The sequence below is a fragment of the Toxoplasma gondii genome, chromosome IV (assembly GCF_000006565.2).
Source record: "Toxoplasma gondii ME49 chromosome IV, whole genome shotgun sequence".
In the NCBI taxonomy this organism is placed as follows: Eukaryota; Apicomplexa; class Conoidasida; order Eucoccidiorida; family Sarcocystidae; genus Toxoplasma; species Toxoplasma gondii.
The window spans coordinates 1,444,349-1,459,488 of NC_031471.1; the positions used below are offsets into that span (position 1 = coordinate 1,444,349).

Here is a 15,140-nt window from a genome sequence, read left to right on the forward strand (position 1 = left end):
GCTCGTCGACCATCCTCACGTTACGTACCGGCAGGAGAGAAAACAAGAGAGAGAGCAGGCGAGAGATCAAGAGAGAACACAAAAGAGGTCAAAAGGGAGGGAACAAGCGAGGGGATACCGTGTGGAATTCCTAGCTAGAAAGGTGCAGGAGAGCTTGTCTTTTGGCTGTCGAATATCCGAGAGATTTCTTTTCCTTCATGTGAATTTTCAGCTTGTCACTGTGGCACTTGTCGCCTGTCCTGTCATCGCACCGCCTTATCATTCGAACTGCACGGAACGCAGTCGTGAGAAACAAGTCAGCTGGCCCCCGACCCGCGAGAGGAAGGACGAAAAAGAGACGAGAACAGAAGACACACCGGAGAAGAGAAACGAACAGAAAGGAAGGAGAAAAAGAGGAAGGAAGCAGCGAGGCAGAGCAGCAAGGTGGAGACAAAACAGGACGAAGGAGACTGGGGGAAAACAGAAACTGTTACGTTTCCGGGTGAATATGCTAACGCGAGAGGGCCTAGAAACGAAGAGTGGCATTTTCTACAGGGATTTCGCGAGACAAGAAAACAAGAGTTTCCATGGAAGAAACGAGGCCCTTCGATTGAGAAGAATGAAACGAAGAAAGAGCTCCGACTTTCTCTGCCGGGTGCCCGCACGATTTCTGTTGAATCGCTGTTTCGTGACAAAGTCGCTGGAGCATCGTCAGCGTTCTTGAAGAAATCGAAATCAAGAAGGAAACCACTTGAATCGTCTGCCGTTCTCCTTCTCTCCGGCCGCACTCGTCTCCACGCTTTTCCTGTCTTCTCTGGTCTCTTTTGCTCTCAGATTCTTGTGTGCTCTGCATCTCCTCCCTTTCTTTTTTCCTTTTCAGTCTCTTCTTTCTTCTTTACTCTCTTGTCTCCTCTGCTCAATCGTTTCTTTCCTCTCCACTCTCTCCTTTTCATCTCACTTGTGCTGGCCCCGTGGTTCCCCCGTTTTCTCTCCATGTTTGACCTCTTCTTCACGACTCAGCACCATGGCGCTCTCTCCGTTTCCTTCTGCTCCCTGCTCTCTCTGTTTCCTTCCGCCTCGTTGTCGTGGCTTCGCCGCTGCCCCGTTGATTCGCTTCTTCGTCGCGAGTCTTTCGGTGTCTCTCTCTCTCGTGCTCAGTGCCGGTCCGCTTTCGCCTTCTCTTTTGTCGTCCAACTCCTCACTGTCCCTGGTGTCTGCGTTGCTTCCTTCTGGGGCGTTGCCAGTCCTTTTCCCTGCCTGGGCAGTCGTTGAGGAATACGCAGAGTTGGAGGAGACTGGCGAACAGAGTCACCACCGCCGGCAGCGGATCGACGTTTCTGTGCCGAGCTTCGAGGCTCACTCTGCTCTGCAGCCTTCCGGAGTGGAGGCAGAGAAGTCCTTTTTCTCCTGGGAGTCCTACCACTCCAGAGTGTTGATTTGTGAAGCCTGTCAGTGCCTGTCCAGTCTCGTCCTCGAGCTGTTAACTGGGAGCGGAACAACCGCGAAAACCGAGACAGAGAGCGTCGGCGAAGAGAGCCGACAGGCACAGAGAGAAGGAGAAGCCGAGACACGCAAATCAGATGTTGAACGCAAAGGAGAAGGCGAGAGACAACCTGCACAAGAAAGGAAAGCAGGACAGGACCAAGTCTCTAGCCGAGAAAGACAGTCTGTGGGTGCCACAAGTGAAGTTCGAGGAGCAGCAGTGGAACAGGGGAAAAGCGACACCAAGGAGAGCCACAAAGGAAGCGGGGAAGCTGAGACAGACGGCCGCGCCTCAGAGAAAAAAGGTCTGGAAATAGAGAGGACAAGAGCGGCGGAAAAGGACAGCAGAGAAGCGGCGCAAGAAAAGCGGCGACGCACCGAGCGAATTATTGCCCTCGACCAGATCTTGGAAGCAAACAAGCTCTGCTCGTTCGGCTACTGGAAACCTTTTGCCGGTAAGAACTGGACAGCGGAGCAACTCACCTCGAAAACACAGAAACGTCTGAGTGACAGAGTTCCTAGGACCCTGAAAATATGACTGCATCAACGAGAAAGGCAGAAAGACAGAAAACCAAGTTCTCTATGATTGCTGCACACCAGCACCCGACTGATGTGCATTCGCCGTCTGACACCGCTGGATTTCCAGACAAGCGAGAGAAGATTCAGAAAGGGAGGAGGCGCAGGCTTGGCGTAGGAACGAAAGAGGCGGCCGGCACGAGGGCGTCACGTTGGGAGGGGGTGGGCCAGCCATGGAAAGAAAGGAAATCGCGGAAGTAACGAAAACGAAAGCAGCAGAGTGCTTGAGACGCAACACAAAAAGGAAGGTGCACAACGGCGAGAAATAAACGAGACATCAGATGCGGAGGAAGACGTCGCTTCAGGATCACCATACTCAGTGTGATCAGTCTTTTGACGGGCAGCAAGTGACTAAAAACTGGAACTCTCACATGCAGATAAGCAAGTCCGAGTCTCCAGTGTCTGTGCCAGTTGACGTCAAAAGAGCAAACGACGTATCGTGTTTTTCGTAAAAAAAGTCACGAGTGACACATATCTAACCGCATCAACGCCGTCTGCCTCACTCTCCTCACTTCTTCACTTTCGTTCTTTAGACGCGCCTCAGAAATCTATCCAACGGAGTTCGGGGAAGGCTGAGAAAACCAACTCGCCCACTGCGCCTCTGTTCTGGGGGCCGGTGTCTTGTGTACCCCAGAGGACGGCACAAGAAAGACTCCCCACTCGTATATCGCCTGATGACCACAAGCTTGTTATGGCTGTTTGTGCTCTGTCGCTTTGACCGTTCCTTCTAGATAAAACGGAAGAACTCACCGTGAGGGAGATGCAAACCGCCTGTCGTTCGCTCCTCGCCGCCGAGTCTGAAAGCATTTCTTCCTTTTTAGCAACGCATCCCGAGGCGACGGGGCGCTCGCTCTCTGAGTTTCTGTGCTTGCCTGAACGCTGCACGTCTCTCTGGAGAGAAGACGACTTGCCAGCGAAGCGCGAAAACCAAGCAGAACGGAACCTGCGTCTCGGTCGCGCGTTCCTTCGGTGGAATCGCGACCAGCCTGGAATTATCGAAACTGACTCTGGTCTCCAGTTTCGGATGATCAAGCCTAACCACGATCACCGGGCGAGACACCCGAAGTAAAACTCGCAAAGTGCCAAGAGACTCAGATGTCACTTTTTCATAGCTTTCCTCACGCGCCCATCACAGTCCAGGGCCCCAGCAAAGTCACCAGTCTGCTGACCAGTTCCGATCTGTGGTAGTTGCTGCAACAACCTTCCTACGTTCCTCTGTCGCGGTCCTCGATTGACCGACTGTTTCTGCGGATAGGTCGTCCCGCTCCGAGCGTAGCACAAGACCAGCTTCTTTTGCGGCAAAAACGCACTCGTCAGAATGTCGAACAAGGTCGCTTCTTGCCGTATGGCACCTGAGGCGTTCAGACACAAAATTGGAAGTCGCGGAGAAAGCTCCCTTACCGACGAGAGGAAAGGGGGGCATTTCTCCGCTTAGTGGGAAGGTGCCTCGAAAGAGGAAGAGATGGCGTACATGGTTGGAACCCCCCTCTTGTCCTCGTTGTTGTCCAGGTCGTCTTCAGTTTTGAGTCGCGAGACCTTCGTCCGCTCTCTGTTGCAATTGGGAGCGAGATGGATTGGCCCTCTGTGTCTTCCCCTCTCTTTTGTCGATTTTCCACCTGGTCTCTTTAATCTGTGCTTCGCTTTACATGTCCACGTTAGTCTATCCTGTTCATCGTTTCTCTACAGAGGCGAACGGGACTTGATCCACATGCACTACCTTGGGAAGCGCCTGAACGGCGAGACGTTTCAAAACACTTTCAGTAGAGTGAGACTCGCCACCTGCTTGTTTTCAGTCCTTTCTCGAACGATGAGGTTTCCTACTCCATTTGCTGCTTTTTGATCGCTGCTCTCTTCCTCGTTAACAGTTTCTTCCTCTCTCTCTCCGTTTCTCCCCTTCTGGCCTGGTCTCGGTACCCTCTCAGCGGCTAGACGCCGTTCAATACCGTTTTCGCCAGGCGTCGCGAATTTCCTTTCTCCACGTTGCCTTCCCGTTTGTCAGCACTCTAATCGATCCTTTCTTTCCTGAATTGCGAAGGTGGGCTGCTGCAAGATTCGTCTCGTCTTTCATCCCCATGAAGACTCATGGTTCTCGTCAGCGTCGGCTGCTAAGCGCGCTTGGACTGAGACGCTGTGTGTTCACCACTCTCGTTCACGTTTCGAGTTTTTCTCTGCTTTTCAGGGGCATGCAGCCGTGGTGGAACTCGGCAAGCTCGTTCCTGGGTGGCAGGAGGCGCTGAAAATTCTAAAAACTGGCGAAGAAATGCATGCGTACCTTCCCCCCGAAATCGCATTTGGAGAGCTGGGCGTAGGTGAGTGCAACCCGCGCATTTTTCCAGCCTCCGTCACTAAGACACACAAATGGCAAGGACGGGTGTCTGCTAAAAAAGGGAGGCGGTATGTCACGAAACCGATGAGTGTAGGTGTCATTGCTCCCCTTTTTAGCGGTCTTTTCACGGCCAGGTGGAGACACATCCTCTTCTCTCCAGTGTCGGCGCTGTCTGTTGACCTAACCGAAAATTGTGAACGGCCTGTTTCTGTTTAGCATGTGAACGCCGCCGTACCATCGAATCCTTCCGAATCTCGTCTGCACAGAGCAGTTTTTACGCTTTTCCACCAGTGTCTGTTTTTTTGCTTGAATCGCCTAGAGGGGAAGATCGGTCCCAATGAGGTGCTGCTTCTGCACATCCGCCTGGAATACATTGAATACCACGAACACATTCCACCCCACTACGGATCTGTGGCGGCGCTACCGAGACCGGAGTTCACTGAGAAACAGAAACGCGAAGCAAGAGAGAGGAACAGGCAAAAACGAAAGTCGGACGCGTCGACAGAGGGTTTGAACAGCTCTGACGAGGAAAAGGAGCGCGCAGCAAGGGCGGCAGAGAGGAGACACACAGAGCTCTGACGGTAGCGAGAAAGAGGCGAAAGCAAATGACACTGAGACTGAGAAAAGGCGAGCGACAGGACATGCGGTGGCAGGAGACCAGGAAGAAGGGAAGGCTGCCTTGCTCCGTGGAAGAGCGATATGCTAAGAGAGTTTGACTTTTTTCTGTATCGCCAAGCCTTTTCCGTCGATCTACACGGTGCACTCCGGGCCTCTTCGCACTCCCCGAGGTGCTGCGCAAATAACTTCTGTGAACCATTCGCTCGCTTGGCCTCGCAACAGCTTCTCCATGTTTGCTCTCCTCTGTGATGTTTTGAACGATGGCGCAACGCCTGCCTTGTCTTTGCGCGCTGTCGCTGGCTTAACCGTGAGTCTCTGACTAGCCACCTGTGTCGCTATCGACTGCGTGTTTTCGACGGAAAAGCAAATGGTCGCTACCTCTTTCTTTTCTGTGAGAAGTGAAACGCAAGGAACGAGTGGTCGGGCGAGGTACCCGTGGTGCCGGGTCTCTTCGCTGAAGATGCCGACGACGCCGGGTGAGAAAAAGCAAAAGCCAAGACAGCGCTTCAATGGCGGGGTGGAGAGAACTGGAGTCGAGACAGAAGACACACAACGAGAAACGTTCTGCACACAACGCGTATTAAAAGACGGACAGAGGGGACGCACGGACGCATCGAGAGCCACGAGGCACCCTGAATGACAGACGAAACGCCCCCGTTAGACAAGAGACATAAAAGGCAGACTGTGACATAGAGAGAATCGAAGCGTACTGCGCATCCAGCTCTAGAAAAGGGCAGCAGCATCCAGGGCTTTCTACACCCCTGCACCGCGTATTTCAAAAGCAAACGCATGACACTATAGGAAGTCTTCGTCGCTGCACAGCGTCGAGAATCCGAGACAGAAAAGCAGGTTTTCAGGACTGAAGAGACAAGAGCGAAACGCCACATGCGACGCGCCGTAGGTCTCCGCGAGAGAAAGAGCTGTCACGGGGCGCCCGGCAAAGAGGCCGGACTTCTGCCGGAAGGTCCCGTCAGCTTCTGGAATTTGAAGAGCGCCTGGAGAAAGACAAATGCACACCAGACAGATGTTTCCGAATCCTGTCGCTGATGTGCGACCACGCCAAACGAAAAACACACACAGTGCTGTCGAGAAAACTGGATGATAGAGTGGACGCGACGCGCTCTGACTACGGCAGAATCTATCCGGCGACGAATAGGGAACACGATCGGGACACAAGCGATGCGAAGAAGATCCAAGTCGAACATCACCGCTCGCAGAGGACATAGAGGGTACTCGGGTGGGGCCGAGTGGCGTACAGCAGCCACCCGATCCCAGTTCGAGTATGCACTGCATCACCACCGGGTTACATGCACCTCGTTGAGGACCGAATGAAAAAACAAAGGGGACGAGTCTGTGACGATGCCAGCTGAAACACGAACAGCCAGCGACCCTGACGTGAACGAGGGGTACCAGCGTACAGGGAGAGACAGCCTCTGAGGCCGGACTACTTGGAAGGATCTTCATGGTACATATATATAGATATATGTTACGCAGACGACCGCTGGTTGACACCCAGAACGAACGTGACCTGTCTTCGGCTGGCCTCTGTGAAACTTGGAATCGTCTCGCGCATCCGACGGATTAGCTTCTGAAGGATTCTATGCGGACGCTCGAGTGGCACCCGTACTTATTTGGTATACACCAGCCATTGCAACGAAGACACGAAACGCATCAGATGCATATCGATTTAAACATCCCCAATAAAACACAGGGTGCGCCCCTCCCGGACCAGATGTAGTATCGGTGGAGTGGATGTTGTCGAAACCAAGCGCCGATGGGAGATACACAACACTCCGTAGCTTTCTCCGCAGTTCTTGCTCTTCTGTCGCAAAACAGTGTGTGTGCATACGTGGACTGTTGTCCGGCGTTTGTCCACTTTAGTTTCCATCCATCTTGTTTTTCGATCCATCTTGCTTTCCACTGTTTTCACGGCCCTCGCCGTTCCTTACCTCCGCTGGTGTCCCAGAGCGCGACAGTGCCGTCGACCGCGGCGGACGCGAGGAACGAGGACCCGTGACAAAAGGAGAGAGATGCAATGCTTGGAGGAAAGTGAAGAGGAGAGAACCTTTCTTCTCTTTTTTGCATCGAGGGGCTCGACCCGATCGCGAGAGGGCGCCCCGATGGAATGTCAAAGACGCAGACGCCTCCGGCAGAATCTGGAAATGAATGGAAAGCCGGCAGCAACACAAGACGCGCACAAAAGTAGAAGTCGACCACGAGACACCGCACCCACCCAAAGTCACTGCCCACCATCAAGGTTGAGATGTCCAGTTTCACAGAGAGAAAGAGTGCCTTTATCTTACTACCGGAGGATATGATCGAACTCCAGCCGTCTTCGCGTTTTCGCGCTGTCCGTTGAACCCCATGGAAAAAGACACGGATGAGACATCCGACTCCCGGCTAGAGACATCCCTATTCTACGTCACGCCACCAGGCATATTCTTCGCCCTGGCGCTCACCTCCGACTGCAGCGAGGCGTCCATTTGGGGACATGGCGAGAGCCGTGACTCTTCCTGAGCGTCGCCTCTCGGCTTGTCTTTTCTCTTCTTCTTCGTCGTCGGAAGCGCGAAACACAGGCGATCCCCTCTTTTTGCCCAGTCGCAGGTGCTTGGCTCCCGGTTTCTTGACGTCTTCGTAGACGCGTTTTCGCCGCATAAAAGGTGAACTGTCGTGCTTTTCAACCTTTCTGTCGGTGCCCCTTCGCTCGCGTCTCTCCTGCCTGTCGCGTTGCTCGCCATCTCCCTCCTCCGGCTCCTCCGTCGCCCTTCCTCGGGCCTCGCCGTCCACGACAGGAAGCAACAGAGGAGCCCAGGCGCGCGCGAGCTGGGCAGAGCGGAGGTCGAAGAGCCGCACACAGTTGTCAGACGCTGCGGTCAGAAGCAGCGAAGAATTCGGATGAAATGCAACGTGAAAAACGTCCGTGGCCGCTGCCGGGTGCTGCAGCAAACGAAGGGGAAAGGAACGAGATGTGCACCACAGACGGGCGCAGTTGTCACTCGAGCCGGACGCGAAGTAGTGCCTGCAGATATCAAACGAAGTTTGACATGACCAAAGAAGGGGACAGATGAAGCAACACTTAAAGCGAAAAAGCGAGAAAGAAAGCACGGAAGATGACTCCGGTGTTCCGCATGGAGACAGCGAAGTCCACGAACCGAGGAGACATGAAGAAGCGCGACGCAAAGGAGAAGCAAAACTGGGGGCGAAAGTGGAGTCAATCGTGGTTGAACAAAACAGAAAAGGACTTTGGTGCGTGAGGCGAGTCGTGTCTCGCAGAGCGACGGTCAAACGCTCCATGGTCGACTTTCTTCTTCTCCTTCATCTTTGTGTGTTCTTCAGTTTCAATTACTCTCGTCTTCTCGTCTTGTCATCTCTTCTCTGGAAGACCCCACCTCCACTTTTCTTGGCGTCTTGTCTGTCTTCTCTCCCTCTCGCCTCCCTTGCTTCCAGTCTCGCTTCTCGCTTCTGGAGCCTCAGGCTCTTCGTGGTCTCTACGTTTCCTCTGCCTCTCTTTTCTCTCTGAATGCATCCTTGGTCCTCTCGTCGCATTCCTTTGTCTCGCTGTCTGTTGCTCACCCGTACGGTCCGACGTCGAGAGCCCAGACAGCAGCGAGAGCGCCTCGGTAGACGCACAGAGGCGAGACGACACTCGAGCGACTGCCAGGAAGGCCTCTGGAGACGCTTCGCGGCGCTTGCTCGCCCTCGCCTTCTGCAGACTCCTGCGCGCCACTCTCGCCTGTCCCTGGCGCCTTCTTCAGCTGTCTTTCTTCGCCTTTTTCTTCCAACGCCTCCCCTTCGTCCTCGTCCAAGAGCGTCGAGGCCCAAGCCGCGGAGGGGTATGACGGCCAGAGACGAACCACGCCGTCGGTTCCACCGGAGAGCAAAATGCGGTCGTCCATCTCTCCAAACGCGAGCGAGAGCACCCGCCCGTCTGTACCGACAAGGCAAGACACGCCTGCTTCTCCCGCGGTGTCCTCGCCCCAGTCGAGGGCGAGAGGCGCCGCCGACGCAGCGTTCTTCCGCCGATGAAGGCTCTTCCCGCTTGAGCTCTTCTTCTCCTCCGGCGCGTCGTCTTTCTCGCTGCCCGAGGCTTCCCCGTCCTCGTCGTCGGCGGCCGGCTTCGAAGCAGAGAGGAAAGAAGACAACGGCTGGCCCTCCTGTGCCATCTGCTGCGTCCGCAGCAGCCACCTGCGTCTCTGGCGCTCGCGTCGCGCCTTCGTGACCTGGCGAAACAGACACACACAGAGAGAGAGAACAGGATGTCGAAAAGAAGGTGAAACGTCGCAAAGAACAACAGCAGTGTCGAATGCAGACACGAAACGCCGCGTCGAAAAGACTCAAGGAGACTAGGAGCCAACAGAACACCACCGAAGAGCAGGGGTGGCGAAGAATGTCAATGACAGACGAACAGCAGAGCTGCGCAGCGGGGCGAAGAAGGCCGCAAGAAAGGTGACGACGGGATCCAGAAACCTTTAGTCCAAGAAACAAAAGAACCTGAACGCAGCTCTTGACTCATCTCCTGTCTCCGTGTCTTGGCGTGGAGTTCCCTTCGCCTGTGGCTTCTCATGCTTTCGCTTCTGCCGGATCCACACGCAGTCGGTCTTGTTCCTCGCCCGTGTGCCGTGGTCTCTCCTTTCAGTCCGGAAATTGTCTCGCCGTCTGCTGTCTCTCGCACCCCCTAAGGCCAGGCGCTCATCTCGCCTCCGGGCCGCGCGCGTCTCCGAGACCTTCTGTTCCCTGCTACACCTGTTTCCTGTTCGTCTTCGCCTCCACCTCGCGTCCAAGTTGTCTGTTTTGGTTAACTCTCCTCTCCCTGTTCCAATTGCCTTCTGCCTGTCTGACTGCTTGCTGTCGCCTGCCTCACTGTTTTGTGCGTCGCCTTCTGTGTCTGATCCTTACTTGATACTGTTGCAAGTCCCAGAGGCGAATCTCGCCTTCGCCGCCGACCGCGACAAGTCTGCATGTGCTGGGGCTGACGGCGCAGCATGCGCTTTCACTCGATGAATTTAAAACCGTCATGCATGCGATCGATGGCCACTGTCCTGCAGCCGCAGACAAGGGCGCCTGAGGAAACATGCAGAGCAACGTTTGGAAGCACGGACAGCTCAATGCCGGGAAGCAGTCGAGAGAGGCGACGAAACAGACTGGAAACACGAGCAGCGCCTCCTACGCGCGCATGCACCGCTCGTACGCTTGCGAAAAACCGGACACGACTCGGGTGGCGAGAAGGTTGACAAAGAAAACTCAGAGACAAGACAAACGAACGGACAACGCCATATCTACCACGGATCTTCGAGACGACCGTAACAGACGGAGACTTGTACGGGGGGCATTCAGGACCGCACTCTGTTGTAGTCAGGGCGCCCCGGTGTTCGCACTGGTGTAACTCGACTCGAATAAACACAGACGAACACAACCTTTTAAAATCGTTACGCAGCCCATTGTTGTACTCGACGATCCTCCAGGTTCACGTTGGCATTTCGCACAGCGAATAAGCGTTTCCGAGGAACTGCTAGGACTGCATACACTGCAAGCACGGTCGTCCTCTCTCGAGCCGTGTCTTCCGAAAGCAGTTCGTGGAGGCAACCGGCTAAAGTTCGGACGTTTGTTTTCACATGTACGATAGACAGGAAACAGATCGCACCGAGTTCCTGGGGAAACGATTTCCGGTGCTCTTGACTGTATGTAAAACGCGGAGCCACAGTCCATCTCCTTCGTGCTGCATTATTTCTCTCTCTCTCTCGCGTAGCTCCTCAGCTCACTGCGTGCTTCGGATCAGGCCAAGACAGTCCACGCCCTCTACCTCCTTGCAACGTGGAAGCTACACAACACGGTCTCTCTTAGCTGCATGGAGCCCACTGTAGGTCTCACGGAGTTTCTGCAAGACACCTGAGGGCTCCCGCTTCGCCGTCCAGCTGGGTGCGAGCGCGAGCAGCAGCGCTTTCCTGTTGCTCAGACGAAAAAGAGTCAAACTCACTCGACGCTCCGTTTGCTGTTTGATGAGGCGTCTGTAGAGAAGAAAAGAATCCTTTGGAGGCTCGGGAAGCGGCAGCAGACTGTTCGGCTCCGCCAGCTCAGTCTCTCGAAGATTCTCCCCGCCGAGCAAGCGCACTCGCTGGAGACGGAAAAGACAGGTCCAGAGAAAACGGACTGAAGCGCGAGGAAGCGAAACCGAAGTGGACGATACAGGCAGATGCCAATCAAAGTCTTTCGTCTCTGCAGACACCTCTCCGCCCTCTCTTCCTCTGAAACAGTTCGCAGTTCGCACTACTGCCGACCCTCGGTGTCTCTCCCTTCGTCCTTGCTCGCGCCTTCCCTACTTGCACCGCTGTCTTCCACGTCTTCGGCTGCACCTTTTCCTCACCTTTGTCCTCTCGCCAGACGGTCCGATGACCGTCGTTTCTTCCCTGAAGAACTGCCTTGGCAAGCCCCACACGACCGGCGGCAACTCGCCGCTATTATCTAGAGCCGACCGGTCTTCCTCTCTCTCGTCGCTTTTCTCTCCCTTCTCGGGGTCTCCCGGCTGAGAGCGGAAGGGAGGCGGAGCGTCGAAAAAAGCCAAGTCGCCGGCTCTCTGGGCGACGGCTTTTTCCTGCGTTGTGGGGGCAGGTGTCTCCTCGTGTCTCCGCAAGCCTGCCGGGAGTGACGACAGCGGGTGCGAGGACGGAGGAGACAGCAGAGACTGCGAGAGAGAAGGACCGAGGAGGCCTCGGTAGACCAAGCCGCGCGCGTGAGGCGCGTGTGAGGGAGGCGGCAGAAGCCGACTTGCCGCCTGGATCATCACCTCGAGCAGCAGACACCGGGTGTCGACTAGCCACGTTCGCAAGAGGAAGTACGCACGTCTGGATAAGAAAAGACACAAAAACTCCGTTTCCGCCAATTGCGCAGACCTACAGAGTGAGACCATTTGATCCGTGAAATGTCCAGGCGGATGAAAATGTAAACACGGTTTGGAAAAAGATATTATTTCGTCCTTTTCGTACGTGCTCCGCAGGACCGAGCCGGGACCGGACGCACGGAAAAGCGCGTTGGGCGAAGAACGCTGGGCCTGCGATACGATGGAGAGGACGGAGGGAGCTCTGAACGTCACCAGGGGAGGCGCTCCGGACGAGATGGAAGGCAAGGGGAGAGCGAGATCAAGGCATGGAAAACTGGAAAGGAGAATCGAAATGGAGGCAGGAAAGACGAACGAGCGATCCGACCTGACGGAGTCGCCACGCGCCAAGACTCGGAAGCCGCAGAAAGCGCACCCCTCGATACTGGCAGGTCTCAGGGAAGGCGAAACGCAACTCAAAAAAAAGCGACGAATCTACAAAGAGCTGAGAGACAGCTGAACGAGCTCGAAAGAGGAGGAGAGAGCTGGAAGCCAGACGCAACGCACGAACGCCTTACTCGGAGATGTACAGGGGATTCCGTTCTTCGGAAGCGAAGTAGGGGATCTGACACAACTGCAGAGGATGCACAGGCTCAGCGTCCTCGAGTTGTTTCAACAGGGACCCGTGCTTGCCCGCGTGGAGTGGGGAGAATCTCCGCAAGAGTTGATGCGCTGAAGAGAAACATTCCGAGCAAAGTGACATGCCACCATTTGCGCGCTTGCGGATCGAACTTCGGCATCTTCCTTTCTCGAGAATGAACTGTCTCTGGTCACGACGGTCGACACACGACGTCCGCCTTTGGACAGGCAGCTTTCTGCAGGACTCCCGCAACGGAATCGAAACGACGGAGCTCATCGCACTGGACATCCAGAGTCGAGCTCGGACTCGACGCGCGTCACACCCTCCCGCAGTCCTCAACAGCACATGGACAACAAGTGAGGCAAAAACGGCTTCAGGTTTTAGGTTGAACGTCAGTCTCCTGCCGCTTGGAAGTTCACGCATTATGAATTAAAATGCATTTCAAATAGAGTGGAACACCCATTGCAGCAGGCACAAGGCGACGGAAAAGTTCACGGTCTGTATCTAAGAGACTCTTGAGTTTGAGTTACGGAGTCCTTTGTTTGAAAACAACACCACTGAAAGACTTCCTGAATCTGTGTTTGATAGCGAACTTTCAGTAACCATGAAACTACAAGCACACGCAGTTACTTTCACCTATTTTGTCGGCACCCTTCCCACACGAAAAAGTATTTAAAATGTCATGTTTTCTGTCTAAACATAATCTAAGAGGTTGAGGAGCAGTCCTGAACATGCAGGGGTAAACAAGGACAGTATATGGAACGGAATTGCCTTGGAAACAGGTCGTCGTTCCCTCAGCCACACACCGTCGCACAGAGATCAACCAATGCGAACTCTCCCGGTAAGGCAGTCCATTACTTGTCTTTCTCAAAGTGCCATTGGCGCTCCTTCTCTCTCCTGTCGAGTCTTCTGCGAACTCTTCTCTTCATTCTTCTCTTTCTCGCGTTTCGTCTCTTGCCCCTGTCCCTCCTTCTCTCCCTCTTCTTCCCTTTCTCTGAATTTTTCTCCTCTCCTCCCTTCTCCTTCGCGCCTTTCGTCTCTTTCTCCATCTTCTTGTCTCTCTTCTTCTTTGTTCGCTCTCTTTTTCTTCGCTCCCTTCTCCCTCTTTTTCTCATCTTCTCCCGCTTCTTCCTATCTTCTCCCTCTTCTTCTTCTCTCTTCTTCTCCTCTTCTTCCTCTCCTCTTCCCCCTCGCCTTTCTCTCCTCTTCTTCCTCTCCGTCTCTGTTCGCGCTCTTCTTTGTCCAGAGTCTGGTAGGTTCCTACCTTGGTAAGCGTCGACGGTGAGAAGTTTTCTGAACATGTGGAGGAGAACGGCGAAGGCGACGTCCATGAGTTCCTCTCGGCAGTCTTCGAAGAGGCTTAAGATCCAAATGCAAAAGCGATTGTAGATTCTCTCGTAAACGTCGAAAGAAAGCAGAGCGTTGCTGCCAGGTAGCGCCAGTGGCGACGCCCCTTGACCGGACAGCCGCCCACCCAGCGTCCCCAACGCCACAACCGCCGCCTCCTCCGCAGAAGGCGCTGCGCGCGCCGGCGCAGCAGCCTGCGTCTGTTCAGGCCGAGGACTCGAGGAAGAAGCGAGAGAGGAAGAGAGAGAAGGTCCACTTTTGAATGAAGAGATCGCCTCTTGGAGAGAGTCGAGCATGCGTGAGTCGACGTGGTACTTTTGCTGCAGGAGATGGAAAATCTCCGACAGCTTTTCCGAAGCGGAAGAAGTGGAGGGAACTACGGCAGCAGCCGAAGCACCCAGTCCCCGAGGATCTACGGGGGAGACAGAAGATGATGAAGAAGAGGAAGACAAAGAGGAAGAAGAAGAGGAAGACAAAGAGGCAGAAGAGGAGGCAGAAGAGGAGGAAGGGGAAGAAAGAGGCTTTGAGGCATCTCCGACAGACGAGTTGGAGGAATCAGAGGGTGGGGGTTCCCCCATCGGTCTCACAGTTTCTCGAGTCTGCTGGGAGGCAGTGAGAGGGAAGGAGACAGAGACAGGGCGTCCCTCCGTCATTTTCGCCTTGTTTGACTACTCCTGGCTTGACGTCCCTTGAGCCTTTTCCTCTGAGGCAGAAGGAAGGCTGGAGAACAGCGAACGGCGAACATACAACAAAGTTAAGAATACTTCGGAATACTCTGGAAAAGAGTTTTTGAACGTCAGAACGAGACAGACGGGAAGGGGGCATGCCGCTTCCAGGGCGCTACACACACCCAAAGGGGGGCGGAGAGACACAGAGAAAGCGAGTTGAAACAATCGCTGTGGAGATGACCGCTTCAGATTCAGAGGTCTGAATACTGAATTGGCAAGAACTGTGGCCAGCTGGCGAGATGGCTTTCTGCAGAGAGTCGCTCTCGAATTTTTCCGGGTGTTTCCGCGCATGCTGATAGGCGGCGTCGTTGCGAAACTAACGATCCGCGGACAGGAAGACAACTGAGGATGGACGGAGAGAAAAGGGAATAGATGGAGGTAAAGAACCAACGGGATGGAAAGAAAGAAACGAGGAGTTCGAGCTGCGCATGCAATCTCGAATTTCTGTCGAGCGCGGGAAAGCGGATGGCCGTGCGTGAAAAGACCAGGGCAGGGACGCGAACACATGCGACGACGAGAAATAACAGCGGTTCCTTTTGTTTCGTCTTTTCTTGGCAAAGGAAAATCAATACAGCAAGTGTGTGGAGACTCTTGGTCGAGAGGAAGTACTCAGCACACTGCTCGGCTTCCCCT

At 54.5% G+C, this 15,140-nt stretch overlaps 2 protein-coding genes across 2 annotated transcripts; one reads left to right on the forward strand and one right to left on the reverse strand.

Moving 5' to 3' along the window:
* The first annotated feature begins 19 nt into the window (after positions 1 to 19).
* On the forward strand, positions 20 to 5,547 carry TGME49_318275 (peptidyl-prolyl cis-trans isomerase, FKBP-type domain-containing protein). Its single transcript, XM_018782922.1, has 5 exons — positions 20 to 1,916; positions 2,769 to 3,102; positions 3,724 to 3,802; positions 4,217 to 4,346; positions 4,683 to 5,547. The coding sequence occupies exons 1-5, from the start codon at positions 1,004 to 1,006 to the stop codon at positions 4,940 to 4,942; spliced, it is 1,716 nt and encodes a 571-aa protein (XP_018637996.1). The 5' UTR covers positions 20 to 1,003; the 3' UTR covers positions 4,943 to 5,547.
* TAF5 (transcription initiation factor TFIID subunit TAF5) lies at positions 5,474 to 14,901 on the reverse strand. Its single transcript, XM_018782921.1, has 9 exons — positions 13,697 to 14,901; positions 12,371 to 12,524; positions 11,343 to 11,820; positions 10,956 to 11,093; positions 9,878 to 10,042; positions 8,555 to 9,201; positions 7,441 to 8,000; positions 6,931 to 7,137; positions 5,474 to 5,976 (listed from the first exon to the last, which is right to left on the reverse strand). The coding sequence occupies exons 1-9, from the start codon at positions 14,430 to 14,432 to the stop codon at positions 5,777 to 5,779; spliced, it is 3,285 nt and encodes a 1,094-aa protein (XP_018637995.1). The 5' UTR covers positions 14,433 to 14,901; the 3' UTR covers positions 5,474 to 5,776.
* Between the last annotated feature and the right edge of the window lie 239 nt (positions 14,902 to 15,140).

Coding starts and splice junctions, on each gene's coding strand:
- TGME49_318275 (XM_018782922.1), top strand. CDS start 1,004: ATGGCGCTCTCTCCGTTTCCTTCTGCTCCCTGCTCTCTCTGTTTCCTT. Junction 1,917..2,768: donor CTACTGGAAACCTTTTGCCG/GTAAGAACTGGA, acceptor CGTTCCTTCTAG/ATAAAACGGAAGAACTCACC. Junction 4,347..4,682: donor ATTTGGAGAGCTGGGCGTAG/GTGAGTGCAACC, acceptor TGAATCGCCTAG/AGGGGAAGATCGGTCCCAAT.
- TAF5 (XM_018782921.1), bottom strand. CDS start 14,432: ATGACGGAGGGACGCCCTGTCTCTGTCTCCTTCCCTCTCACTGCCTCC. Junction 11,821..12,370: donor AATCCCCTGTACATCTCCGA/GTAAGGCGTTCG, acceptor TTTCTTATCCAG/ACGTGCGTACTTCCTCTTGC. Junction 7,138..7,440: donor ACGCCTCGCTGCAGTCGGAG/GTGAGCGCCAGG, acceptor ATTCATTTCCAG/ATTCTGCCGGAGGCGTCTGC.